This window comes from Notothenia rossii (genome assembly GCF_949606895.1).
Source record: "Notothenia rossii genome assembly, chromosome: 4".
Taxonomy (NCBI): domain Eukaryota; kingdom Metazoa; phylum Chordata; class Actinopteri; order Perciformes; family Nototheniidae; genus Notothenia; species Notothenia rossii.
In genome coordinates this window covers 46,952,511-46,979,772 of record NC_136902.1, presented here as the reverse complement: position 1 = coordinate 46,979,772, position 27,262 = coordinate 46,952,511, and the positions used below count along the sequence as shown (strand labels likewise).

The 27,262-nt window shown below is 42.7% G+C and overlaps 2 protein-coding genes across 15 annotated transcripts; both read left to right on the top strand.

Moving 5' to 3' along the window:
* The first annotated feature begins 8,443 nt into the window (after positions 1-8,443).
* Positions 8,444-10,450, top strand: LOC307038014 (uncharacterized protein). Its single transcript, XM_079679302.1, has 7 exons — positions 8,444-8,503; positions 8,587-8,697; positions 8,771-8,836; positions 8,922-9,010; positions 9,215-9,320; positions 9,403-9,508; positions 9,602-10,450. The coding sequence occupies exons 2-7, from the start codon at positions 8,653-8,655 to the stop codon at positions 9,751-9,753; spliced, it is 564 nt and encodes a 187-aa protein (XP_079535428.1). The 5' UTR covers positions 8,444-8,503; positions 8,587-8,652; the 3' UTR covers positions 9,754-10,450.
* A 2,846-nt stretch (positions 10,451-13,296) lies between these two features.
* Positions 13,297-27,180, top strand: LOC307035524 (uncharacterized protein; the record flags this gene model as incomplete). Of its 14 annotated transcripts, none has more annotated exons than XM_079674975.1 (9): positions 18,723-19,549; positions 19,708-19,831; positions 20,109-20,186; positions 20,310-20,669; positions 20,765-21,174; positions 21,718-21,896; positions 22,603-22,720; positions 22,898-23,827; positions 23,988-27,180. In XM_079674975.1, exons 1-7 carry the CDS (start codon positions 19,475-19,477, stop codon positions 22,640-22,642), a joined length of 1,266 nt encoding a protein of 421 aa, XP_079531101.1. In that variant the 5' UTR covers positions 18,723-19,474. The 14 variants fall into 14 exon arrangements, with proteins under 14 accessions (XP_079531110.1, XP_079531101.1, XP_079531112.1 ...); XM_079674986.1 differs by having other exon boundaries at positions 21,718-22,720; positions 22,898-22,989; positions 23,222-23,827; XM_079674985.1 differs by having other exon boundaries at positions 21,718-22,720; positions 22,898-23,001; positions 23,222-23,827.
* Positions 27,181-27,262: the final 82 nt, after the last annotated feature.

The window sequence follows — 27,262 nt, the reverse complement described above, 5'->3', positions numbered from 1 at the left end:
TTTAAGGGCTCTGAACGGGTATCTCAGAAAATACAAATTCCGGATGCTCACTCACACATCCCTACTGCGTCTCGTGCGTCAGGACGATTGGTTCACATCAATCGACCTGAAAGACGCGTATTTTCACATCCCAGTATATTATCCACACAGGAAATATCTGAGGTTCGCTTTTCAGGGTGTCTGTTACGAGTACAGAGTGCTTCCCTTCGGTCTGTCTCTCAGCCCACGGGTGTTTGTGCGATGTACGGAGGCAGCGATAGCCCCGTTAAGACAACAGGGGATTCGCCTGGCAACCTATTTAGACGACTGGCTCCTTCTGGCACAGTCGGAGCAGGAGGCTATTGACGAATATCCTCATGAAACACCTGCTCGACCTGGGTTTTGTAATAAACACAGAAAAGAGCATGTTGTCCCCAGCCCAGTCGGTGCTCTTCCTGGGCTTACGCCTGAGCTCGGTGCCCTTCACAGCCCGCCTGTCAGCGGAGAGAGTGAGAGCCTTCAGGGCTTGCCTCGCTCGTTTCCAGCCATGCAAATATGTTCTCTTCAGATCGTGTCTGCGGTTACTGGGGCTCATGGCGTCAGCCATCCTAGTAGTACGTCTGGGCCGCTTACACATGAGGGAATTTCAGCGCTGGGTAGCTGCCCTCAGACTAAACCCCGCGCGTCATGGCGCGCGGAGAGTGATGGTCACTGTGCACTGCGTAACGGCGCTACGCCACTGGCTGCACCCGACTTTCCTGGTGCGAGGCGTGCCTATGGGTGCTGTCTTATCGCGGAAGGTGGTCACCACGGACGCATGTCTGACGGGCTGGGGGGGCATATATGAAGGTCGACCTGTGAGGGGTCTCTGGAGCAGAGACCTCCAACGGTCACACATAAATTATCTGGAGCTCTTAGCGGTGTTTCTCACCCTAAGACGCTTTCTGCCTTTTCTCAGGGGACATCATGTCCTCGTGAGGACAGACAACACGACCACGATATCGTATATAAACCGCCAAGGGGGTTTGCGTTCTCTACAGTTACAAATGCTGACACGCAAACTGATCTTATGGAGCTGCGGACGTCTCCTCTCTCTGAGAGCGACACACGTACCGGGAGTGATGAACCTCGGGGCAGATCTGCTGTCCAGAGGTGCACCATTATACGCAGACTGGACTCTACATCCAACGATTGTGAGTCAGCTGTGGGTGCGTTACGGCCGGGCCGCGGTAGATCTGTTCGCATCAAAAGAAAATGCTCAATGTCAGCTGTTCTTTTCAATGCGCGATCTAAATGCACCGTTAGGCGTGGACGCGCTCGCGCACGTTTGGCCCCCGGCCCTTCTGTACGCGTTCCCACCCCTGGCTCTAATACCTCCAACTCTGGCCAGAGTGAGAGAACAACGCCACACACTGATCCTGATAGCTCCACACTGGCCTGCAATGTACTGGCTGGCGGAGATATATCAGCTGCTGTGCGGACAGCCGTGGCAGCTCCCGCTACACAGGGACATACTATCTCAGGCGGGGGGGATGATTTTTCACCCACACCCAGAGCACCTGGCGCTATGGGCCTGGCCCGTGAGTGGTATAACCTGAGTACAGTGGGGCTCCCTCAGGAAGTGATAAACACTATTCAGAGTGCAAGGGCTTCCTCCACCAGGTCTCTCTATGACTGTAAGTGGAGGGTGTTTGAGGAGTGGTGTCTTCAAAGGAAACACATTTATTTTCAATGCCCTGTCGGTGTGATTCTATCATTTCTACAGGATCTGATTGATAAACACAGAGCTTTCTCCACGATCAAAGTGTACCTGGCTGCTATTGCCGCATGCCATGTGGGCTTTGGGGGAAAGACGGCTAGCCAACATCCCTTGGTCTGCCGTTTTATGAAAGGGGCTCGCCGGCTCCTCCCCATTTCCAGGTCATTGGTGCCCCTGTGGGACTTGACAGTGGTTTTAGATGGGCTCGCTCGAGCTCCATTTGAACCCCTGGAAGACGCTGACATGAAGCACCTGTCACTGAAGACAGTGTTGTTACTGGCTCTGGCATCTGCCAAACGAGTCAGTGATATTCACGCGCTCTCTGTGCATCCTTCGTGTACTCAGTTTGCCCCGGGGCAAACGAGAGTATTGCTGAAGCCCAACCCGGCCTTTGTGCCTAAGGTGGTTGGCTCATGCACTCCCATTGACCTTGAGGCATTTCCTTCACCGCTAGGTTCCTCTGGGGAACAGCGGCCGAATTTGCTTTGCCCGGTTCGTGCTTTGCGCACTTATATGGACAGGTCGAAAGAGTTTCGGTGCAATGACCAACTCTTTGTATCTTGGGCTAACCCTCATAAGGGCAAGCCCGTTACCAGGCAACGGCTCTCCCACTGGATTGTGGAGACGATTGCTCTGGCTTATACGAGTCAGGGTTTCAAGGCACCAACGGGCCTGCGCGCTCATTCTACTCGTGGATTGGCTACATCCTGGGCTTTGTTCAAAGGTGTTTCCATTCAAGACATTTGTGCAGCAGCGAGCTGGTCCTCGCCGCTCACTTTTGTCCGCTTTTACAGGCTAGATGTTTCTGCTCCAAGTGTGGCCCGCGCAGTGCTGGGCCCCGTATTGGGACAGGGTTCTACCTGTTAAGTTCTGTTTTTGTGTTGGTGATTTTCGAGATAAGCATGTCTGGCAATGCGGGAGTCTCAATATCCCATAGTGAGACATCGAACGGAGTGTTATGAATGAGAACTATAGGTTACTTACGTAACCCCAGTTCTCAGAGTAACATGAAGTGAGATGTCTCACCTGACGGCCCTTCTTGCTGAGGCGAAGCGAGAAGAGGTGCTTATTTTGAATGACGCCTGCGTCGTGGCGCAAGCTACTTATAGGGTTGGTGGATTCCCTGACGTTGGCGTCAAGATCACCAGCCAATCAGGATTGGCGTAATGAGATTGATGCTTCTGGTGCATATGCGTTGAGGCGCATCCCATAGTGAGACATCTCACTTCATGTTACTCTGAGAACTGGGGTTACGTAAGTAACCTATAGTTTTACCATGCTGGGAGATGTGAATATGTTACGGTTTTGTCCCTTCAAAACGTGACAGTTACACGGTATTGTTAACCCATGTTAACCAGTGGAGAAATACCCGGAAGTGCCAAGCAAAGGCTCTACCGCGCCTATTGGTCGGTTTTTATTTTCAAAATTAGATGTTTTTAATTTATTTTTTAATCCTCACACTTGATTTCGCCGATGTTCTTGTGGCCCTAGCTGGTCGACAACTCTTTCAGCAGAAACAAAGGCTACATTCATGTATTACATCGATGTTAATCCCCTTTAAGCGTGACAGTTACACGGTATTGTTAACAGGGAGAAATACCCGGAAGTGCCAAGCAGATGGTCTACCGCGCCTATTGGTCGGTTTTTATTGTCAAAATTAGATGTTTTTAATTTATTTTTTAATCGTCACACTCGATTTCGCCGATTTTCTTGTGGCCCTAGCTGGTCGACACCTCTTTTAGCAGAAACAAAGGCTACGATGTTAATCCATTTGTGTTGTTGTGGAAATACCGGACGTGACGTTGTGTGATCGCTTAGCAACTGAACTCCGTGAAAAATAAACACCACTAAGGTTCAAGGGTCAAGGGTTTTTGTTATCAGATGCTAGCTACAGTGTAATTTTGGCATTTCAAATCTTAGATCCCGAGCTCCTCCAACAGTGCAACATAATATAAATAGGAAATAATAAGAAAAATAAATAAAGATAGATAAAAAATAGTGCAAAATGCACCACTTTTGGTTCAAATTATTAAACCAGTAGATTCATTCATTTATTTATTTTTGTTGCCCCAGCTAAATCGATGTTAATCCATTTATGTGGTTGTGGAATTACTGTACGTTACATTGTGCGGTCGCGTAGTAAGTGAACACCATGCTACCGATTACTATCCGATGACCATGAACGCACCGGACATCGGCTACAACCTCCTCTCTTTCTGACTTCGCCAAGCAGGTAATGTGCTGCACCGCATGCCTCCAATATTTTAATGTTTATTGCAAGTAAATCAGTTGTAGTTACATATCTTTTTAAAGCATGAGCTAGCTAAACACATATTAGCTTTACTTGACCAGAGATAAAGTGCAGTGGTGAGTCCTACAACCCGGTGTTGCAGTACAAGTTGAGTCATGACATCTGGCGACATTCTATTATTTTCGTCATAGGAATCCGGGGCGTGTACATTGAGGACCCATTGTTGACTTACCAGGAAAGAAACATGCCGATCGCCTCGTTTGTCGTTTACGTTCATCTTTTGCTATATCTGCCTCCATAGGATCACTTTGATGCACATTCAGTACTCGTATGTGAGGTTGTGGGGGAGAGGTCGATATCGTGACGCTTACAGGGAGGTATTGAACATTACAAAGTAGGTGACTGTGTAGATGCCTGTTCAAAATATTGCAAACTTGAATAAATCATTTAAATTATATTATTTGTTTCCGACTTTCATTTGTACATCGTTCTTAATGTGATGTATAGTAGCTTTGATAGCTGTCCATACCTTCAGACAGCCTAAAAGTAAAACACAAGTTGTTTATTCACAAACGCTCATCGACATGACTGGATCACTCATGACAAGTTGTGATCAGCTCCGATTAAATTGTGATATCAATTCTGTAGCTATTCTCCAGGGAGCACGTTTTTTTGATGAAATACCTGTATCCCTCTCATCACAACAAGACTCTACACTGTGCAGGAAAAACAATTACATAGATTAAAATAACCTTGATGCCTGGGAATGAAACACACAAACTATCTTCCGTGGCTATGCTGATATGTCACAGTAACAGTCAAGCACATAAAAGTAAGTCCAGCGGGGCACACGTTGAATACATATAAAACATTTGTACATCATTCTTAATGTGATGTATAGTAGCTTTGATAGCCTAAAAGTAAAACACAAGTTGTTTATTCACAGCCCGAAAGCAGCATCGAGATGACTGGATCATCTGCAGTGTTGGGCAAGTTACTTCCAAAATGTAAGACAGTACATTACTTATTAATGTCTTTTTTAAGTAATAGGCTACGTTACATTACAATATTACTGTCTCTGAAATGTAATGACTAACACTACTTTTATATTAGCCTATTTTTGAGTTACTCTATCAAAATAACCTTAAAAGAATGGCTAAGTATTTTAAATGCTAAAATATAGTTAAGTGCAGCTCATTATACATCCAGTGAAGGACAATGTGGTATAGCATAACAACTGTGTAGGCCATTAAGGCTACTCACGACTTTTATTACACGGCTTAGTTGAATACTCGATTCTGATTCATTGAACATGTGACACGTTGTTAATACAGTAGTACAGACCACTGTTGATGACTACAATGAAGGTTGCTAAGGAGGATCAAGAAAGAGAAAGCAAAAGAGGTTAAAAGACGGAGCGCTGAACGTCAGATAAATCACCAGAAGAAGGCAGAGAGGAAGTAAATACTAACAGGAACACGGAATGGGCTCTGTAGTGTGTTTAGTATGTAATAAGCGGGATATTTGTGCAGCGAGGCAGTCATGGGGAAAAGAACCTCCGACAGCCTGGATCTTGATGAGCCTGAAGGGTAAAAAATTTTCTCTGGTGTCAGAATGTCTTGCGATGTTGGTAAATGGTTCAAAAACATAAAACCATTTAATTTCGGGTTAAAATGTGTTGTTACTGCGTTACTGAGAATTGTAACGGGTAATATATTACCCACATTTTATTAGTAATGCATTACATTACTTCGTTACAGCTAACAGTTATACATTACTGTAACTCCGTTACTTTTGTAACGCATTACACCCAACACTGTAACTGAAGCACGTGTTCATCACAGGATCGATCACAGCTGGCCACAGCTGACCATCTGGGACAAGCCGTGATCTGCTCCTTGATTGTCTCTAGTGCTATATAAACTGGTGGAAATGACACAAATGTATGAGGATAGCGAGAGAGATATAGCGAGAGACATAGCGAGAGAGACATTTAGAGCGAGAGAGACATTTAGAGCGAGACATTTAGAGTTAGAGCGAGAGAGACATTTAGAGAGAGACATTTAGAGCGAGAGAGACATTTAGAGAGAGACATTTAGAGAGAGAGACATTTAGAGTTAGAGCGAGAGAGATATTTAGAGCGAGAGACAGATACATAGCGATAGAATAGTGAGATTCGACAGAGAAAGATCGATTGTGCGTGAGTACTGAATGTGATTGTTTGTTTGTCCTTGTGTGTTGTGTGGTAATTTAGTGAGTAGTTGTTTGCCTGTGTGTGTGTTGGAGGGACAGCATTTGTGTAGGGCTTAATATTAGAGAGGGCCAGCAAACCATGGATGCAAACATGGTGAAAGAACTGTTGGATTTCCATATCCGCCATATATATCCTGAAGGCTTGACTAACAAACAGAGGTTTGCTATCAAAAGAAGAGCTGAGTCCTTCAGGATTAAAGGTAACCATTTCAGACATGTGGTCTTCAGAACATCATCTGCTTTGATAACACTGTTGATACATGTATAATTATGACATTTCAATACCAGACGGAGACCTGCACTACATATGCAGGAGGAAAAAAAACAGGACTGAGCACCTTGCAAAAGTGGTCTTATCAAGTGAAGAAGCCAACGAGCTCTTCATAGAGTTCCACTGCAGCCTAATTGGTGGACACGCTGGAATGGAGAAAACTCATCTGGCCATCATTCAGCGGTTCTATAGGCCTGGCATGACGGAGGACATCGGCAAGTGGGTGAGTTCAAAATAATGAGGTAAATTACACATTATGATACAAAAGTGCAACACATAAAGGTTTATAGTGTGTTTTTTTGTTCAGATTGCTGCGTGTCCCCAGTGCCAATCCAAGAGGGCCACTATCAAGGAGAAGAAAGAGTACACTCCTATTGAAGTACAGGACACATTTGCAGACAGTTTCAGCTTTCAAACATGCCAACAGTAATGTACTGCAATGCTCATGTGTATTTCTTTCATCTCAGGTAACAGAGCCTCTGGAGCTTGTCGGCATGGACCTAGTGGGTAAACTCACAGTAACCGATGGTGGCAATCAGTACATTTGTGTAATGGTTGATTATTTCACCAAATGGGCAGAGGCATACCCACTTAAAAATAAAACAGCAGATGAGGTGACCAAGTGTATTCTTGATTTATTTTACAAATTTGGTGCACCTAAAAGACTGCTAACAGATCAAGGCAGGGAATTTTGCAATAAGGTACTACTGTGAAGAATTATGACTCCCCATTATGTAACTGCTGTGCTAACAAATGTATTTCCTGTTTGTCCCAATGTTCACTTCAAGGTCAACTATAACCTTTGTGAGAAGCTGGCCATCAAAAGAAGCCTGTGCTCGCCGTACCACCCACAAACAAATGGTTTGGTGGAAAAACTAAATGGCACAATACAAAGGTATATTTGTTCATAGAATAACAAACATTACTGTTCCTATATGAACTAATCAGAATTGATAGCTAAAAATACAACAAAAGTAAATAAATCAGCTGCTTTATCATATATTAGAAACCAATTTCTGTTCTACCTTCTTGTGTTTGTACTTGACCTGAATTTAGGTCCCTGAACAAACTGGTGGAGGGTGAGCCCAAACGGTGGGACCAACTCCTCCAAGGGACGATGTTTGGTCTGAGAACGAAAACCCAGCTGACCACCAAGTTCAGTCCTTATTTTCTGATGTTTGGGAGGGAGGCGAGGTACCCGTCAGAGGTGCCCAAGGAGTATGAGGTAAGATCTGATAATGTCCTCATCCTTTTTAATTATTCATACTATTTCAAACATCAATGTTTTCTCAACATTCTGACGCTTTTCTGTGGCAGATAACAGAAGAGAAAGTGAGCAACTTGGTGCAAATGGCGGAAGTCTTCGAGGGACTCAAAAAACAGGAGGCAGTTTTCGCGAGGGTGAAATATAACATAGCAAAAAGCCAGGATAAGATCCGCAAGAGGAAAGAAGGTGGGAAAGTGGACAATTTTCAAGTGGCGGATTTCGTTTTAAAACGCAACAAAAGGTCGGAACAGAGGAAAGAAGGAAAGCTAGAGGCAGACATGTTGGGACCATTCAGGATCCTAAAAATTGAGGGGAAGGTAGCGGACCTTGCTACAAAAAAAGGAAAAAAGACAATGAGAGTGAACATTGATCATTTGAAACACGATGTCCAGCCAGAGGAGAGGATCCCTGCTAAATTACAAAAAGTGTTGGATCCTTCTCCTCTGGCTGCTCCACTGCCCTCCACACCCACACCCACACCCACCTCCACCTCCACAACAGAGTGCCAGGCACGAGGAGCATCCTCTGATGTAGAGACTTGTAAGTAAACTGAAAAAAAGTACACCTTAAAGTATGCATTTCATTAATAACTAACATGCCTTTTTTTATAGTAATCCGAGACATATGTGCAGGGAGGAGACAAGAGACACTGTGGGCCAAGTATGGCCCATACAAAATATACAGACAACATCTGTTGGTCTTGGAGAGGAGTTGGAGGGAGAGGTAAGCCTACTGTATATGAAAAATGTAAGTAGGCAAACTGATCATTCTGAAAATGGGTTCAAAAGATACTGGTGTATTCATAGATTGTGAATGCCTATCTGGCATGGGTTGGGGCCAAAGCTGGGGTCTTCATTGTGGACTCCTACCTAATGACTTCCCTCTGGCAGGGAACCCACAAGGGAAGCTTAAGAAAGGTGAGTAGAGTACTAGAAATAAGTGTATATATGAACATATGTATGTACTGATGTATGTACAAATATTTTTCAGTTGGACTTGTCAAAACATGAGGTGGCAGCCAGAGCTGTCTGTGACGGGGCACACTGGACCCTCATTGTAAGTAATCTAAAATGTTAATGGGTCAAGACATTTTTATTTATTCAACACTCAACACTTTAATAATTTCTTTGTACTTCCATAGATCATGTATCTGAATGAGAACAGGTCCCTGTTCTTGAACCCATTGGGGGCCACGGAAGAGCAATTAATCAGATGCAAAGATGTAACAAGGTGAATAAAATATAAGCTCTAATGTGTTTACTAGACATATTCAGGATCTTTGATTATATTAAGAGGGAGCAACACAAAGCCACATAAATCATGTTCCTGATTACTACTGTTTTACTTGAATACCAACATGCAGCTCTTCTTGACTTAAAAAAGGATCTGAATTGGGCTTATATACAAAACCCAATCTATCTGTTTCCTATGTAGATCGCTGGTCCGGAAACACAGACCTTCAGTTGGGAGATGGGCCTGCACAACAATCGATCATCCCAAACAGATGGATTCTACGTCCTGCGGTGTGTTGGTTCTGAAGGTAACATTTAGTAATGTGTGTGTATATATAACCATCTGTAATTAACAAAAATTATGAAGATACTTATGACAGACCTTTTAAGCTTGCAGAGCAAATACTGCAAAAACAACAGGTCCAGTACCCAGTGGACCAGGAAGGAGTGGCCTCAATGAGGTTAAAGATGGCAATGGCTCTGGTGAACAACTCAGGTATACAGGACTAGACAGGGGAAACAGAAATATTGTATCTTATTTGGCAATTAAATACCTTAATGCCTGTATTTATTAATATTTTTTTTACAGATGACCTATCCGAGCTGTGTCGGGCCTGTGGGGAACATAGCATAGGGCCTAAGGTTGACCAATGGGTAAGAAGTTGTATTTATTTCCTGACCAACATTTGGCTGGAGGACTGGGATCCACCCTGGATTGGTTACCTCTACAGCACTGGGTGAACACTCTCTATAACATTATAAATGTTTACTTTACTTCACCAAACTTGCATGCCTTTGCACTATGGGATGACACTGGAGCAGTTGAAGAAACTTCTGAGCATGGACTCTAAACAGAAAGGAAAACAGCTAAGATCTAAAACGATACATTGCTTGCTTAATGAAATGTAAACAACTTGATTACTGCTTACTCTGGATGAGGGATGTTAAAATGTTTGTCAATATTCTAACATGTCGTTTTTCTGTTTATTTTTAAGATCGAGTGCACTGGGTGCACTATGTGGTACCACACGTACTGTGTTGGGGAGCCCTCTGTCAATGCAGATTTCTTTTGTAAAGGCTGCACTTCTTAGACACACACACATATACACACACACACACATATACACACACACATATACACACACACATACACACACACACACACACACACACACACACACACACACACACACACACACACACACACACACACAGTTTATTATTTCTGTTGGCAAAAACCTGAATGTCCTCTTCCAACATGAGGGTACCATGATAACAAAGGTATCAACTGTAGCTGTGAACATGACAGGATGTGTGATTACCTAGAAGAGCATCAGGACTGTTTGAGGCATATGAAAGCTATGTGATTAACATGATGATTCAGCCTCTATGGAGATAGATATACAGGACTGTCTCAGAAAATTAGAATATTGTGATAAAGTTCTTTATTTTCTGTAATGCAATTAAAAAAACAAAAATGTCATACATTCTGGATTCATTACAAATCAACTGAAATATTGCAAGCCTTTTATTATTTTAATATTGCTGATTATGGCATACAGCTTAAGAAAACTCAAATATCCTATCTCTAAATATTAGAATATCATGAAAAAGTATACTAGTAGGGTGTTCAACGAATCACTTGAATCGTCTAATTAACTCGAAACACCTGCAAGGGTTTCCTGAGCCTTGAAAAACACTCAGCTTGGTTCAGTGAACTAAATCACAAGTATGGGGAAGACTGCTGATCTGACTGCTGTCCAGAGGACCGTCATTGACACCCTCCATAAGGAGGGTAAGACACAAAAAGAAATTTCTCAAAGAGCAAGCTGTTCACAGAGTGCAGTTTCAAAGCACATCCACAAAAAGTCTGTTGGAAGGGGGAAATGTGGCAGGAAACGCTGCACAACCAAGAGAGATGACCGCAGCCTTAACAGCATTGTGAAGAAGAGTCGCTTCCAGAATTTGGGGGAGCTTCAAAGACAGTGGACTGAAGCTGGAGTCCAGGTATCAAAAGTCACTGTTCACAGACGTGTCCGGGAAATGGGCTACAATAGCCGTATTCCCATGGTCAAGCCACTTCTGAACTCAAGACAACGGAAGAGGCGTCTGACTTGGGCTAAGGAAAAGAAGCACTGGACAGTTGCGCAGTGGTCCAAAGTCCTCTTTTCAGACGAAAGCAAGTTTTGTATTTCATTTGGAAGTCAAGGCGCCAGAGTCTGGAGAAAGGCTGGAGAGGAGCAAAATCCAAGTTGCTTGAAATCCAGTGTGAAGTTCCCACAGTCAGCGATGGTTTGGGGAGCCATGTCAGCTGCTGGTGTTGGTCCACTGTGTTTCATCAAGCCCAGAGTAAATGCAGCTGTGTACCAAGAGATTTTAGAGCACTACATGCTTCCGTCTGCTGAAAAGCTCTATGGAGATGAGGAATTCATTTTCCAGCATGATCTGGCACCTGCCCACAGTGCCAAAACCACCAGTAACTGGTGTACTGACCATGGCATTACTGTCCTCGATTGGCCTGCAAATTCCCCTGACCTGAACCCCATAGAGAATATGTGGGGTATTGTGAAGAAGAAGCTGAAAGACACCAGACCCAACAATGCTAATGAGCTAAAGGCCGCTATTGAAGCATCCTGGGCATCCATAACACCTCAGCAATGCCACAGGCTGATTGCCTCCATGCCACGCCGCATTGATGCAGTAATCCGTGCAAAAGGATTCCCAACCAAGTACTGAGTGCATTAATGGACATTTTCAAATGTTTGATTGTGTTTTGCTGTTATAAATCTTTTTTTTTACTTGGTCTGAGGAACTATTCTAATTTTTTGAGATAGGATTTTTGAGTTTTCTTAAGCTGTATGCCATAATCAGCAATATTAAAATAATAAAAGGCTTGCAATATTTCAGTTGATTTGTAATGAATCCAGAATGTATGACATTTTTGTTTTTTTAATTGCATTACAGAAAATAAAGAACTTTATCACAATATTCTAATTTTCTGAGACAGTCCTGTATAACAAGCATGCTCATTTCTGACGTGGAGCTAATCTGAAGTAAGCATTGAATACTGCTTTCTATTCCTCCATCTTGTGACTGTGTAACTCCCTCTCTTGGATAACAGCATGTGAAGGACACTGTTCAGGAACTAGTTGATGCTCTGTATGTGATGACTACTCCCATTCTGGAGAGGATCACAGATACATGGATCCTGAGATTCAAGCTCAAGCCGGTGACCGGGGAGATTGTTCTAACAATTTCCAATAAATGTTATTCTGAAACATAACTATCACTGTTGTCTTTCCTTCTATAAATGAAGCCAAAAAGATGTCAAGCTGGCACTTAGCCCTCCAAAAAGTGCATGGTTGCAACTTAGACAGTTGAGCATTTTATATCAGTGGGTCCTCATGGTGCAACACGGAAGGCAGACATAATTGCTTAGACACAGGTGTCACATTAACTTTAAATGCTCTGGAAAGTTCCTTATACAACTTTAGCCTTTTTTGTCTCATGAAGTCCCTAAGTGACACACACTGAACAGTCTGGTGGGTCATGGTCCTTGTCATTTGCTTTTGTGTTCCCATAACAACATGTCCAAGATGTCCATGTGCCAGGCTAACACATGTGACAGAACTAGCTACATTTGGAAATGTTTTTGTTGCTAAAGCTAACATTCAAGCCATTTAAGAATAAAAATGCTTACATGACATGTCATTTGTTAAACATTAAGCTGTCTTCGGCTCTTTTCTGATTCTGATTACATATAACCTGTTGTAGAAACATTTCTTGATGAAATTGATATGAAACAAATGCCATAAATATTGCTGTGACACTGATGTCACATCGGGACATTAACCCTAAACATTCACAGTAAACCCAGAGTGACATATATGCACAATTACAAATATGATTATGATCTGCTCAGTTAATTTAGCTGATTCAATTATATTTAGTTAACATATTCTTTATTATTCAATTGAAAGTATGTTCAAACAAATGTAAACCAAAACATCATCCTCATTAATGAAGTTAGAAATAAGAGTTACTTTACCATTAAATCCCAATGTGACATATATGTCACATTTCAGATATTTGACACTAGGGGGGGGGGGGGGGGGGGGGGTTACTTGTCAGAAATGTGTTCTAGGTGGTCTATTTAGTCTAAATGACGTTCCCCTTAATTTCCCCAAAAGTAGAAATGGGTCCGGGTTCTTATGGGTTAAACGTATAGGCTTAAAGGCATAATAGAACTACTGTATTATATGTATTCAACGTGTGCCCCGCTGGACTTACTTTTATGTGCTTGACTGTTACTGTGACATATCAGCATAGCCACGGAAGATAGTTTGTGTGTTTCATTCCCATGCATCAAGGTTATTTTCATGTAATTGTTTTTCCTGCACAGTGTAGAGTCTTGTTGTGATGAGAGGGATACAGGTATTTCATCAAAAAAACGTGCTCCCTGGAGAATAGCTACAGAATTGATATCACAATTTAATCGGAGCTGATCACAACTTGTCATGAGTGATCCAGTCATGTCGATGAGCGTTTGTGAATAAACAACTTGTGTTTTACTTTAAGGCTGTCTGAAGGTATGGACAGCTATCAAAGCTACTATACATCACATTAAGAACGATGTACAAAGGAAAGTCGGAACCAAATAATATAATTTAAATGATTTATTCAAGTTTGCAATATTTTGAACAGGCATCTACACAGTCACCTACTTTGTAATGTTCAATACCTCCCTGTAAGCGTCACGATATCGACCTCTCCCCCACAACCTCACATACGAGTACTGAATGTGCATCAAAGTGATCCTATGGAGGCAGATATAGCAAAAGATGAACGTAAACGACAAACGAGGCGATCGGCATGTTTCTTTCCTGGTAAGTCAACAATGGGTCCTCAATGTACACGCCCCGGATTCCTATGACGAAAATAATAGAATGTCGCCAGTTGTCATGACTCAACTTTTACTGCAACACCGGAAGTGAGTTAGCATTTTACAACTATTGGTTCCCTCGTCTCAGAGTCAATGGGATTTCTCCATAGGATTTTGGAAAATAGCTCGAAATAAGACCTGTGGAAAACGAACCTGCTTGATAAATGCACCTTTTGTTCAGCCGGATAATCTCCACATATCTACCCTACTTTTATAATTTTCGAATCATAAATCTAATGGCCAGAAGCAAAATGCTAACGTTATGCTATAAACGAACTACACCATGGATGTATAATAAGAACCTTTAGAATAATTACCTTTAGAAGTACACCAAAACATAACTGCTAACAATGTAAATGCTGTGTTGGAAACAAAGTTAATGTAAGAAAATTGTTTCATTCTTGCCCCTCATATTACAAGAATGGACGGTTGAAGCACTTTTAGCTGCTTACACTTTATTAAACTTTTACATAGAACGTAGCATAACATTTACAGCCTGGCTTCATCCGCATGCCTGCTCCGGTGTGTGTTCCCCTCGACCGGGTCCGTGTGGAAACATATAAAACTATTGTAACATCCTTTTTCTTTTTCTTTTTAAGTGTAGGTACAAAATCACTTATACATTTTTTTCCTTAAATACAAATTTCAAAATACAATTTTCACTCAACATTTTTTCTTTTAAATCCCCCCCAAAGTCCTTGAGTCACATCACATCAGTGACCCCATATCAGTGTGCGTAGTCCTGCAAGTACTGTGGCCTAACAACTGGTCGGCCAGCTCTGGTAGTCACAGTCTGTTGTGTGTCACACATGACTCTGTCAGGGGTTGTAACAGTTTCTGGAGTCGTCTGAGTGTCAACAGTCACCGTACGGGCTGTCACACTCGGTACTGTGCCCTGGTCCCGTCTCAGGTGACGTCGATTCCTCCTTAGAACACCTCCATTCTCCAGCTGCACCGTGTAGGACCTGTGGTCAACAGCCTCCACCACAGTAGCCGTCCTCCAGATCGTGTGTGGTTCGTAAGGCTGAACTCTAACCCGGTCTCCCTGTTTGAGCATGTCCATGTCCTTAGCTGTCCTGTTGTAGTATGTGGCTTGCTTCTCCTGCCTGTCAATCCGCTCTCGTGTTGTCTGTTTCACCTCGGGTTGTAGGAGACTGTCCCGAGCAGGTAGTAGAGTTCTGGTCCTCCTGCTAAGCAGTCCCCTTGTAGTCAGTCCTTGAGTAGGTGTGTTGCGGTGATCCAACATAGCCAGGTACGGGTCCTGTCCCGCCGCCTTAGCTTTCAGCATCAGTCGTTTTGCAGTTTTCACAACGGGCTCGGCCTTCCCGTTGCTCTGTGGGTATCCAGGAGACGACGTTTTGTGCTCGAACTCCCACAGCCGACTGAAACGCTGGAACTCTTGGGACGAATACTGGGGCCCATTGTCCGAAAAGAGAATAAGCGGAATCCCCTGACGGGAAAAGTGAGCTTTCAGCTTCCTAATCACAGTACTTGACTTTGTATCAGGTAGGTAGTCAACTTCCCAAAAGTTGGAATAGTCGTCCACTGTAATGAGGTAGTTCTTATCGTTAAAGGTAAACAAATCTGTACCAACCTTGGCCCATGGTCTGCCTGGTACCTCATGTGGATGTAGTGTCTCTTTTTGTTGTTTCGTGTCAACTGATCTGCAAATGTCACATTTCCCTATGAACGTTTTTATCTGTTCATTCATTCCCGGCCAGTAGACACATTCTCTGGCACGCCTGAGGCATGCCTCCACACCCAGGTGAGAGGAGTGGACCCGGCGGGTGATGTCCCTTTGTAGTGAATATGGGATGAAAGCTCTCTCCCCTCTGAAGATGATGTCGTCCTGTATACTCAGTTCCTCCTGGAATGAGTAGTAGTGCATAATATCTATCGGTGTGTCTTTCTTATGTTTAGGCCATCCCTTCTGAATGGTGTTGCTAAGTGTCTGTAGCGTTTTGTCTCCTTGTGTAGCAGAGCGGATTGCGCTCAGTCTCTCTTCAGAGATAGGCAAGTAGGCCACCATATTGACCGTCTCAATCTCAACTTCCACTGTTCCTGCAGATGAGCTCTCTGGTAAGTATGCTCTACTCAATGTATCTGCAAGTAACATGTCACGACCTGGGACATAAATCACATCAAAATCATATCTCTGAAGTCTGAGCAACATACGTTGGAGTCTCTTTGGTGCACTTAACAGTGGCTTCTTGACAATGTTCTCCAACGGCTTATGGTCACTCTTTACTGTCACTTTCCGGCCATACGTGTATTGATGGAACTTTTCCGTGCCATAGACAATAGCTAAACATTCTTTTTCTATTTGGGCATAGCCCCTTTCGGTTGGTGTCAGTGCTCTGCTCCCGAATGCTACAGGTTTCCCTTTTTGAGTCAGTGCTGCTCCCAGCCCCGTTTCTGAAGCATCACACTGCAATGTCAGTTCCTCTTGTGGGTCATAGTACTTCAGTACTGGTGTTTTGGCTATATTGTCCTTGAGCCTGCTGAATGCTTCATTTCTGTCCATTCCCACATATTTTCCTTGTGTGTGAGCTGTCTCACAATCTCACAATCATCTGACAGGTGTTTGTAGAATTTAGAGAGATAATTTACCATGCCCATCAGTCTCTGTACACCCTTCACGTCAGTTGGTCTTGGCATGTCTCTCACTGCCCTGATCTTGTCGGGGTCAATTTTCAGTCCATCTGCTGTCAGCAGGTGTCCAATATATGGCACCTCCTGCTGCCTCAACCTGAATTTCTCTGCATTCAGCTTGATATTCTTTTCTCTGCATCTGCTTAGAAACTGTCTCAATTTATCATCGTGGTCTTTGAAGGCCATTTCTTGTGTGTCACCTTCTCCTGTGATCAATACGTCATCAGCTATGATGTAGATGCCTGGCAGACCCTCCAGTGCTTGAGTCAGCATCCGCTGGAAAATCTCAGGTGCTAGGCTGATTCCCATAGGCATCTTGAGCCACCTAAATCTGCCAAACGGTGTAGCAAATGTTGTTAGATAGCTTGACTCCTCCTCCAATTTCACATGCCAAAAGCCATGTTTGACATCACAGACTGTGAACACCTTCGCTCTCGACAGGTCTGGAAGGATGTCATCAATGGTAGGAAGTGGGAAATGGCTCCGCTTTAGAGCCTTGTTCAGTGGTCTTGGATCAATACATATTCTTGGCTTGCCATTAGGTTTCTGCACTGTGACAAGACTACTTATCCAGTCTGTGCTTTTCTCCACAGGTGTGATGATCTCTCTCCTTTGTAGATCCTGCAGCTCTAACTTGAGAGGAGTCATCATGGCAACCGGGACTCGTCGTTTGGGGAGTTTCACTGGCTCCACCCTCTCGTCGATCTCGATCTTGTACTCTCCTTCCATGCGGCCATCACCTGTGAACACATCACTGTACTCCTTCTGTATTTGTTGCATGTGTAGACCACTGTGGGCTGATTTCACTTCAGTGACAATACTGTCAATAGCTAGTATGTTCTCATACTGTACTTTGATGAGTTTCATGGCTTCGCTTGCCTTCTTTCCCAACAGTGGTAGTCTACAGTCCTCATTCACCACCTCAAACTCCAGGCGGTACTGTTTTTGGTTCCTTGGGTTTCTCACCTTCACCTTGCATTTGCCTAGTGGATGCAGCCTGGTCTTGTTGTACATTACCAGCACTGTCTTCGTGCTCTCCAGCTGAGTTTCAGGCCTCAATAGATTCACAGGGATGACATTACAGCTAGCTCCACAGTCTATCTGAAACTTCACCAGCTCCTTGCCGATTAGCATTCCTGCGAAAAGCTGGCTGTTCTTGGCTTTGTCCTCCCCGGCCTCTTTACCAGTCACTGTCAGTATCTCTGCAGTGGTGACACTCAAGATGTCCTCATATTCCTCACTTTCCTGTTCAGTCACTTGGTGTACTTGTCTTCCTCTCTTGTCTTTATCCTGTGTGGTTTTACATTTGACAGCAAAATGATTTTCTTTACCACATTTTTTGCAGCGCTTTCCAAAGGCTGGACACTTGTTCTTGTCCCTCTCATGTGTAATCCCACAGAATTTGCATGAAACTGTGTTTGTGTTCTTATACTGCCATGCTGTCTGTTTCATCATGTGCACCTCCTCCAATGTATGTCTTGCAAGGGTTCTACTATTTTCACGTGACAGTTCTGTAGCCCTGCACAACTGTAGGCAGTTGTCCAATGTCAGGTTGTCCTCCCTGAGCAATCTCTCTCTCAGTCCTGAATCCATAATGCCACATACTATTCTATCACGAATGAGTGAGTCTCTTATTTGTCCAAAGTTGCATGTGCTGGCTAACATTCTTAGATCAGTGACATATGTATCAATGTTTTCATCCTGTCCCTGATTTCTCACGAAAAACCGATATCTCTCCACGGTTTCATTTACCTTGGGGTTGCAATGTCCATCGAATTTTTCAATGATGTTCTTCACTGTCCTCCTCGCTGTAGTCACATCACTCATCAGAGTTTCACAAAGTTCTCTACCAGTCTCTCCAATCAGGTAGTAGAACAATTTCACCTTCATTGTCTCTTCTGCCTCCGGCAAAGAAAGCTCCAAGTAAAGTGTAAACTCCTCTTTCCATGATTTCCATGACTTTGCAAGATTGCCAGAGACCAAACACAATGTTGATGGGGGTTTCAAACCTTCCATGGCCGACCGACGAGCGTCTTCCCCAGCCCACTGCTTGTTATTAGCTAAAGGCTAGCTGCACAGCAAAAGTTTGTTTTCTTTATCTTCTTTTGTACTGCTCTCTTACTTCCAAGTTTCCAATTTGCGCTGCCACCATGTTTCATTGTTGCCCCTCATATTACAAGAATGGACGGTTGAAGCACTTTTAGCTGCTTACACTTTATTAAACTTTTACATAGAACGTAGCATAACATTTACACCCTGGCTTCATCCGCATGCCTGCTCCGGTGTGTGTTCCCCTCAACCGGGTCCGTGTGGAAACATATAACAACTATTGTAACAAAAATGTTGAGTTAAATACTTTTGGCACTGTATATACAAAGCTTGGAAAAATGCCTATTGTGGCTGTCATACTTGCATACAGTGGCAACTAATAGTATCGTGAAGAAATGTCATGACAACCATCGACAGACTGTTACTGCACGCTGATTGTTGCGGTCCTATTTAGGACAAAACGTTCAGAGCTGTCCTTGTTCCAGTCCGCCCCTGATTGATTAGTGCTTTAACTCGTAAATTACACCCAATGTTAAAGCTTGTTGATGATATGTGAGATTGTAAATTGTCATGCATTCTAAAGTGTTCACTGTATTTCTTTCTTTCAACAGATACCAAACCAAAGCAAGATCAAACAGCACTTTTAAGAGCCTTTTTCAATTTCTTCTCTTCTCCCTCCTCAGAGCTATATTCCCTACATTTCTTCCTGTCTTCTCCCCATTTTTACCATCTTCATCTCTGTCTCTTTACCACTTTCTCTTTTGTATTTATACGCATGCAAACACACACACCTGTGTGTTTTGATTTCTAGTTCCTGAAATGGCTGCTAAACAAGGCGAGGAACAGCTAGAAGATGCCATTTTCCTTGCCGATTTACTTTGTAAACAACTGAAGGTACATTTTTTTATTTCAATTGTATTGGTTTTGTGCCCGATGTACTGATTATGTTGATTGATTATGTGCTTGTAATTTTGTAATGCTTGTAAGTGAATAGGAATACACTGGGAATGAAAAGCAGCTTGTTGTGAAAATGCATGACTACTTTATTGAAGGAGGAAGAAGACAGGGCCAGAGCAGCATCTAACAGGAGCAGAATCCGCTGGGTTGGCAAAGATGCTCAGGGGTGTCCTCTAAAAAGGAGGAGCAGAAATGGGGCAACCTGCCGACGTACTAAAGGTTTGTGCATGTATACAGGTATTCATGATTAACATATCCTTTTTGTTTTGATTGTTCGCAACATGATTGGTACAGCATGTTTCAGCTTAGAGAGGTATTGAACAAATATCTGTTATTCCGTCGTACATATAAAAATAGGCCATTGTAATAAATAGTTAGAGTTGGTTAGAACTGTTAGAACTCTTTTAATGCATAACATTTGCCTGCGATTGCCTCCTGTTCTCTGTAATTATTATCTGTTACCAATATATCTATTATTATTATTATTATTTTTCAGCCAGAACTGTTGCCATTGACAGTCCAGTAACTGTGGAATCAGCTGGAGCAACCTCTGCAGTACCCCCTCAGCTTTTTGGTAGGATGACATTTACTATCATTGAAAGTTAGGAAATGTGTCAACATAACATCAAACGAATACGTGATGCAATATGAGTACGCTTTTGTGATGCTGAACATTTTCTTTTTTGTTTGTTTCCAGAAGATGAAATTCAGCAATTGCAGGAGCTTTTGGTTGATCAACCATCAACCTCTTCCTCATGGTGCCTGCGCCAAAGTGCTGCCCAATTGGAGTGGCAAAAGGCAAGGTCCCATCACTTGGACAGCTTGCTGTCTTCAACTATGGTACCGGAAAGGAGATGCTCACATTGCTCCGCTCCTGCGGTCCTTCGCTGCAGAGAATGCATGCCCCTTGAATGGTTGTGTCATGACTGTGACATTTCTAAACACAGCATACACACCCTTCATATCAGGGAGTCCTTCAATGAAGGATATTTCAAATGTATTCCCCCAACAATGTCACTAGTCAAGACAAATGACATGTTCACTTTGAGACACCAAGGTATTTCACTTAACACAATTTAGCCCAAAGTGGTTATTTTATAACTTTCCTAATGTGCTGGTAGTTTAAGACATATTTTGAACCTCTCTTCACAGATTGTCTTCTGCCCACTGGTAGGCCTTCACACTTGTGTAACCCTGAAGGTGTTACAGAGTCTATAGGCAGGCCTGTCATTTTCGTCTGCATTAATGGTATGATTTTAAGTGTTCTTTTTGTCACCCTAATACAGGTAATGAATGCGATTGTTTTTACTAAACTGTATTTGTTATTAGGGCGTTATGATTTGCATCTCCCCAAGAGGTGGTGCAACACATGCCATTACGACTGGACGCCTGATTGGGGAGACCTCATTAGAAGCGGTTATTGGCCAGCTTCTGTGAACGGAGACACGTTATATTCCACGGATGTCTTCAAATCTTTTGAGGACCTGAAGACTGTGGCACCAGGTTTGTCCAGACAGGCCTTTTTACAGATGCTGGAACAGAGGACACAGCATTATGGAAGGGTAAGATGACTTTCACTGAGTATTGCATAAGTAGAGGGCATTTTGAAAGGATGCATTTTATTTTGTGTAGATGAAACATGTTGATTGGAAATATGTTTATGTCAAAATAACTAAATTGAAAAGCTTACAATGTTACTGAAAGTAGTTTAACTAGTGTTACATTAGAGCTAAAAACCTAGCACTGGTAGATGTAGGACATACTGTATAAGATCAAACATATCATAATCCAACTTTTGTTCTTTACTGAAGAACACAATTTGTATGATGAAAAACATTGTGCTCTTCTGTGGGAAAAAATAGGATTATGTATTGTATTGTACTGTAGAGAAAGTAGAGTCATGGTGCATATGACAAAAGCTGAAATAATGCTCCTTCTCTTCCAGCATCTGCCAATCCTAACCTGACCTTCACTTTTCAGGATATCGTGTGTTAGTGATACTCCTAATAGCCCCCCTCTTGCCTCCAACCACTGTGAAAGTCTTCCTGTTTCCTCGTATTATTCTGACATGTGTAAGGTAACAATTTTGCTTCTCAAACTTCCAGACAGGAAAAATCCATGGAGATGTCTTCCAAAGAAGCTTTCTGGAGTATATGGCCTGCCAGTACGAGTGCCAGAAAATGACGTGTGAGGAACCCTTCTCATGCCCAGCTTCTACTCCCAAAATGTTGGCTGTGTCAGTGGATGGGAATAGGAAACAGTACCGTTTCCGACAGTCACAGAGGTACATCTTTTTTGTAAGTCAATTGAATTTAAGAAGTAGCCTATCAATGATGATAATAATGAATTGAATATTTATTTTTGAATTTAGGATCGATTAACCACTTTTTAAAGGGCCGTTCATCATGGAAGACTCGGCTGTCACAGACTTTGTTGACAAAGTCAGAACAAATGTAAAATGTGTAAGCACAACATTTTTTTTCCTATCATTTTTCTAGCCTTTACTTGTTTTGAGAGTGTAACATTAAAATGTCTTTAATTGTAGACCCCAGGAAAAGGTACATGTGGTACCAGCCAGTGGTCAGCTGCTCGAGAGACAGCAAGAAGAGCCAGCAGGCTTGATGAAGAGGGTTTAGAGGTGGCTGTATGTAGACATGGAGTTTGGAGACACGCAGGGTTAGCTACTAAAAGCTCTCAACATGTTCAGAGGAGAAATATTTGCCTACCTCTTGTTCCTTCAAACGCAGTTTCAAGCTACAAACGTGCATTTTTATTGCACAGATATTGCTTGTAAATACTGGCCCTAACTCGAGAAAGTGGCAAAGACAATGCCAGAACTGCGACCTTTGCTGAGCATGCAACCGTTTCTCTCGGTCATGCATGCCAAGGCCCATTCCACAAAGTGTGAGGTAGGCCCACTCTTATATTATTGTGATTGTAAGATTTTTTTTTTATGAATCTATGACATATAATATATGTGTATTTGTTAGATTGTGTGGAGTGGGAGAAATTTGGAGGGTGCTGGTTTGACGGCCGGGGAAGAAGTGGAGATGGTGAACAGCTTTCTGTCACGTTGTGCCATCACAACTAAGTACATGACAATATCAGGTATGTCCTCTTGTCATTAGACCAACATAATTTTGTCTTGAAGTTATTATCCATCTCTTACTTTACTTTATCTTTGTCTTTGATGTAGTCTGTTTCAACAGTACTAGAGTTTTTATGAGTTGATTTCCAAATACCCAAGTTATATTATCTGCTTGTCAATTTTACTTTTAAAAACAGCTCACAATGACATGTTGACTGTCCATGCAATGGGATGGAACAGACGGAAGCAGGAAAACCTTCATGTCGTGTTGGCCAAGAGATATGTCAAGGTAATTGGCCATGTAAGTATAGGCATGACAAGATTAGATTTGTAAGACTAATGTGCAAACCTGTCACAAACAAATAATTGTCCAAGCTGGTAAAGTGTTGGATACTGAGTGCTTGCGGAGGTCTGGAAAAGTTTGAATGATTAATTACTGTTTTCAAGACATGAAAAGTCATGGAAATTTGGGAGAAAATCTTGAAAATACATCTGTATCGGCAACATCTTTTTTACAACAGACAATCGCAATGTTGGAGGGTGGGACTCAAAAAATGAAGGACACCTGTGAAGAGCTTGGATGCCCTGAGGACAAAGTCCAACAATGGGTTAATGGTGTTAGAGACTGGGCAACAAACGGTATGCTGTTTCCTAACTTGATAATATAACATTGTTATTTAACGTATAGTAGTAACACCTGTGTTTTCTTTGTCCTCAGACTGTGTTTCTTGTTATTTACCCAAGACAACACATCAGGCGACAATCAGTCTCTCTAGATGTCCATTGAGCAGCTATTTCTAGGGCTGTGCCAAAAGAAAGCTTGCCTCTCTATAGACAGACTGTTAAGTTATTATTATTCAGTTGCAGTCATGTAATTAAAAAATTCCATTGAACATTTTTTCTGTAATCTTTTTTACAATTACGTCATATAGACAGCAATAAGATTTGGCAGTTGCGTCGCAAAAGGTTAAGGGAGGAAAATACCAAACTCTTAGCGGCAATACGCCAGTACAACACCGGACAGCCTCCTGAAGGAGAAATCCAGGAAGAAGAGGTGGAGAGAAGACTGTCTGCAGAACAGCAAACAACAGACAGTCTAATATGGCCATGGGAAGTGCAAAGTGATGGTAAGAGCTTCTCTTGTTTTTTTATATAATATGTTTATTTTCTGGCACTAAGCAAGACCTATAACACCAGCTTCCCAGTCAATGGACTATGACCGGTCACTTATCCTACTGGTGCATGTCTTGGTCGGTAATGGTATGCTTGCTGTTCCTCTCTCTTCAGAATCGGTGTCCATTTTGGCCCAAAAAAAAGTATTTGATGCCTACATGGGAAAAAGGAGACTTGTGGAGGAGAGGGCCATAATTCTGAGGGAGATGAGGCAGCACTGCCTTTATCTGAGAAGTCAGACTGACAAGATCAGGATGCAGATGCAACATGTGTCATGTGGAGGACATAGTGGTAAATTCCATGATACCATACCCAAATACTACTTAACATCCACAGTGTGTACTAGTAACAACAATGAGATGCCTTTTCACTATTCTATTCTCTATTTTCTGCCCTAGACATGACTCAAGAAGGGAGAGATGGATTAGCCAGTCTTCTAAAGAAAAGACTTGCTGACGTGGACACACACATCCTGCATCTTTCTTCGGCCTACAGCCTGGCAATCGGACCAAATGCCCCTCAATGGCCTGATGATTCTGTGGAGAACCATGACCAAGTCAGTGATGACAGTGATGACAGTGAGGAAGACCCTGATGAGGACATCACACACACCCTACCCCCACCTTGAGGAAAGGACGCTGGGGCACAGCGCCTCTCTCCCCCACCCTACCCCCTCCTTGAAGAAAGGACGCTGGGGCACAGCGCCTCTCTCTCCCCCACCCTACCCCTTCCTTGAGGAAAGGATGCTGGGGTACAGCGCCTCTCTCCCCCACACTACCCTGAAGGACACTAGGGTGTACAGCAGGGGTGGCCAACCAGTTAGAGGTTGAGAGCCAATAATTTCCCTGCGTTACTGCAAAGAGCCACATCATACAGATAGGCACACATGCTGGGTGTATGTCCCCCCACTCTCTCTCTCCTTTCTGTGTGCTCCCTCAGTCTCTTCCTCTATGTGCCACTCTCTCTCACACATGAACATCTAAACATTTACAATAATTGACCCACACACTCACACACCCTCCCTCACACAGACACACATACCTCTGCTCAGTCAGAATTCTTGTTAATGTCACACACCATGATATTGACTGAAATGTACTTAATCTTTCCTACCAGTATTAAGACCAGAGGCCAGTTATCGTCAAACAATAACATTGTGTGCACTCTCACACACAACTTCTCACTTCAAATAATGTGAAAAAAAGTTGTTATCTTACTATGCATGTTGCTTATTTGAACTAAGTGAACATTCTGGAATGAATTGCCTTGAACAATCCTTAAAAATGTGGCTTTTGAGGAATATGTAAACGTTTGTATTTAAAACAAACCCATGACTAAGGTTGGTTCAAACATTTCTATGTATTGTATTTTAGTTAATTCTCCTCACATGATAACTATCTCAACCTTTACCTAACCCTCTGATTGACAGAAGCTTTGCTGACAGAGATGCACTTTCTCTATTTTTTATTTCTTTACCACAATTCACCTATTCGGGAGTCCTTCTCTGTCAGCAACCAGCTTTCCGTGAGCAGGCCCTCTCTCACACTCACACTCTCTCACACACACACACACACACACACACACACACACACACACACACACACACACACACACACACACACACACACACACACACACACACACACACACACACACACACACACACACACACACACACACACACACACACACACACACACACACACACAGGTATGGTGAAAAAAGAGAGAACTATTCGAAGCAGGAAAAAAACTGCGTAATATACCATCTGACAAAGGCCTGTGCTATAATGCTTCAATTAACTAGCTATTCTTTAAAATATACTCAGATCAATAGAGACAGAGATGTTATAAATCAATTTTTTTTTAAAGTATTTACAGCAGAGGTGGGGAACCTTTTTCCTTTCAATTTTTACAAAATCCTCCGAGGGCCGTACAAATGATTGAACTCAACCTCTGCTTAAAAAAACAAAAATCACAGCCAATTCATTTGGCCTTTCTTTCATGCTTTGCAAAGAAAAAACAACCTCTTAATCCAGATATTTTACCATGACTCGCGCATGCATGCATGCATGCATGTGCACGATGTGACATGACCACCAAAACAGAAAGATATGGACACAAGATGTGTGCAAATGCATTTAGTATCCATGTTAACATGATTTAAGTGGGGGGGACCTAACCTCCTCTAGGAGGGTCCGGGGGCATGCTCCCCCGGGAAGATTCTTTTTTAAATATTGAAGTTAAAACATGTTAAAAGCATCAATCTGGTGCACTTTGAGAGCAACATGAGGAGATCTATGGGTACATCTTTCAACACCCATTTGAAACAGAACTGTAAGCAGATCTTTCTTTTTGGATATTTTACAAATCACACCTTTTAAACTCTATTCTTGTTATTTTTAACAACTTTTTGTTACTGTCATATAGTATTTTATACCTGTTTTTCATGTAGTCTAATGTCTCATTAATAATTATAATGATCATATCAAGGTGTGCCTTAACCTCACTGAGCTTATTTGAGCCTCTCAGGAGAGAGCTCTCTTCCACCTGGTTGTAGAAAAGCTCTTTAAATTCGTTAGCATAGCTAGCTAACCAGATGCTAATAACAACAGATCGCCACTGTGCTTACAACTAAAGACACAGCCACGCAAACACTGCGGCATGTGTACGGCTCCTTATGGGTACTGCAATATTTGAAGAGCTGGAGCGGCGTTCCGGTGCTCTCCGTAAGCACTCTAGTCTAGTCTACAGTGCACTCCTTTCAGACGAGACATAACCATGTGAAGACACGTTACGCTCGTGTTGTGTTGAAGGAACCTGCCCTTGGCCAGGAAAAACAGGCACTCGCTTGTTTAATTATTTTGCGATCTAGATGTCTTCTTCTTTTTTGAAGTGAGAAGTTGTCCGTCAGTCGGACGGACTAACGGACCCCCGTCCCGAAAACGAAAACTCTTCGGTTCTCCACGAATTACACAAGTCACCCAAAGCAGCGTTAAAAAAGCGGGAGGCGCCGAAAAGCGACTAATTTGCATCACTGTTATTAGAGCCACTTTGCCAAATACAAGAAAATACATGGCGAACGGCAGAAATGTTCAGCAAAAACATTTGTTGCTCATCTTTGACCTCCCAAACAACGCCTCATTGAGACAGCAACCACACGTTAATCATCTTTTACTTTGATCACTGACAGTAAAGGCACTTTTCATGGAGACAGGAAAACACACTGACCTTGTGACAGAATCCACTGCGAAACCGTGATATAGCTGCAGTGTAAAATCCACTGAAAACAGAAACACCACTTTGTATAGATTCACTCGTTCATCTGCAATAACGCAAAAACACAAGACCTACACAAACAAAACTCTTTCTCCAGGTTCGCTCTCCTTC

What these genes read in the sequence shown, in the direction of transcription:
- LOC307038014 (XM_079679302.1), top strand. Translation starts at nt 8,653, where the DNA reads ATGACTTCCCTCTGGCAGGGAACCCACAAGGGAAGCTTAAGAAAG. An exon ending in ACAAGGGAAGCTTAAGAAAG is followed by an intron (nt 8,698 to 8,770) that starts GTGAGTAGAGTA and finishes AATATTTTTCAG; the next exon opens with TTGGACTTGTCAAAACATGA. An exon ending in AGATGCAAAGATGTAACAAG is followed by an intron (nt 9,011 to 9,214) that starts GTGAATAAAATA and finishes TTTCCTATGTAG; the next exon opens with ATCGCTGGTCCGGAAACACA.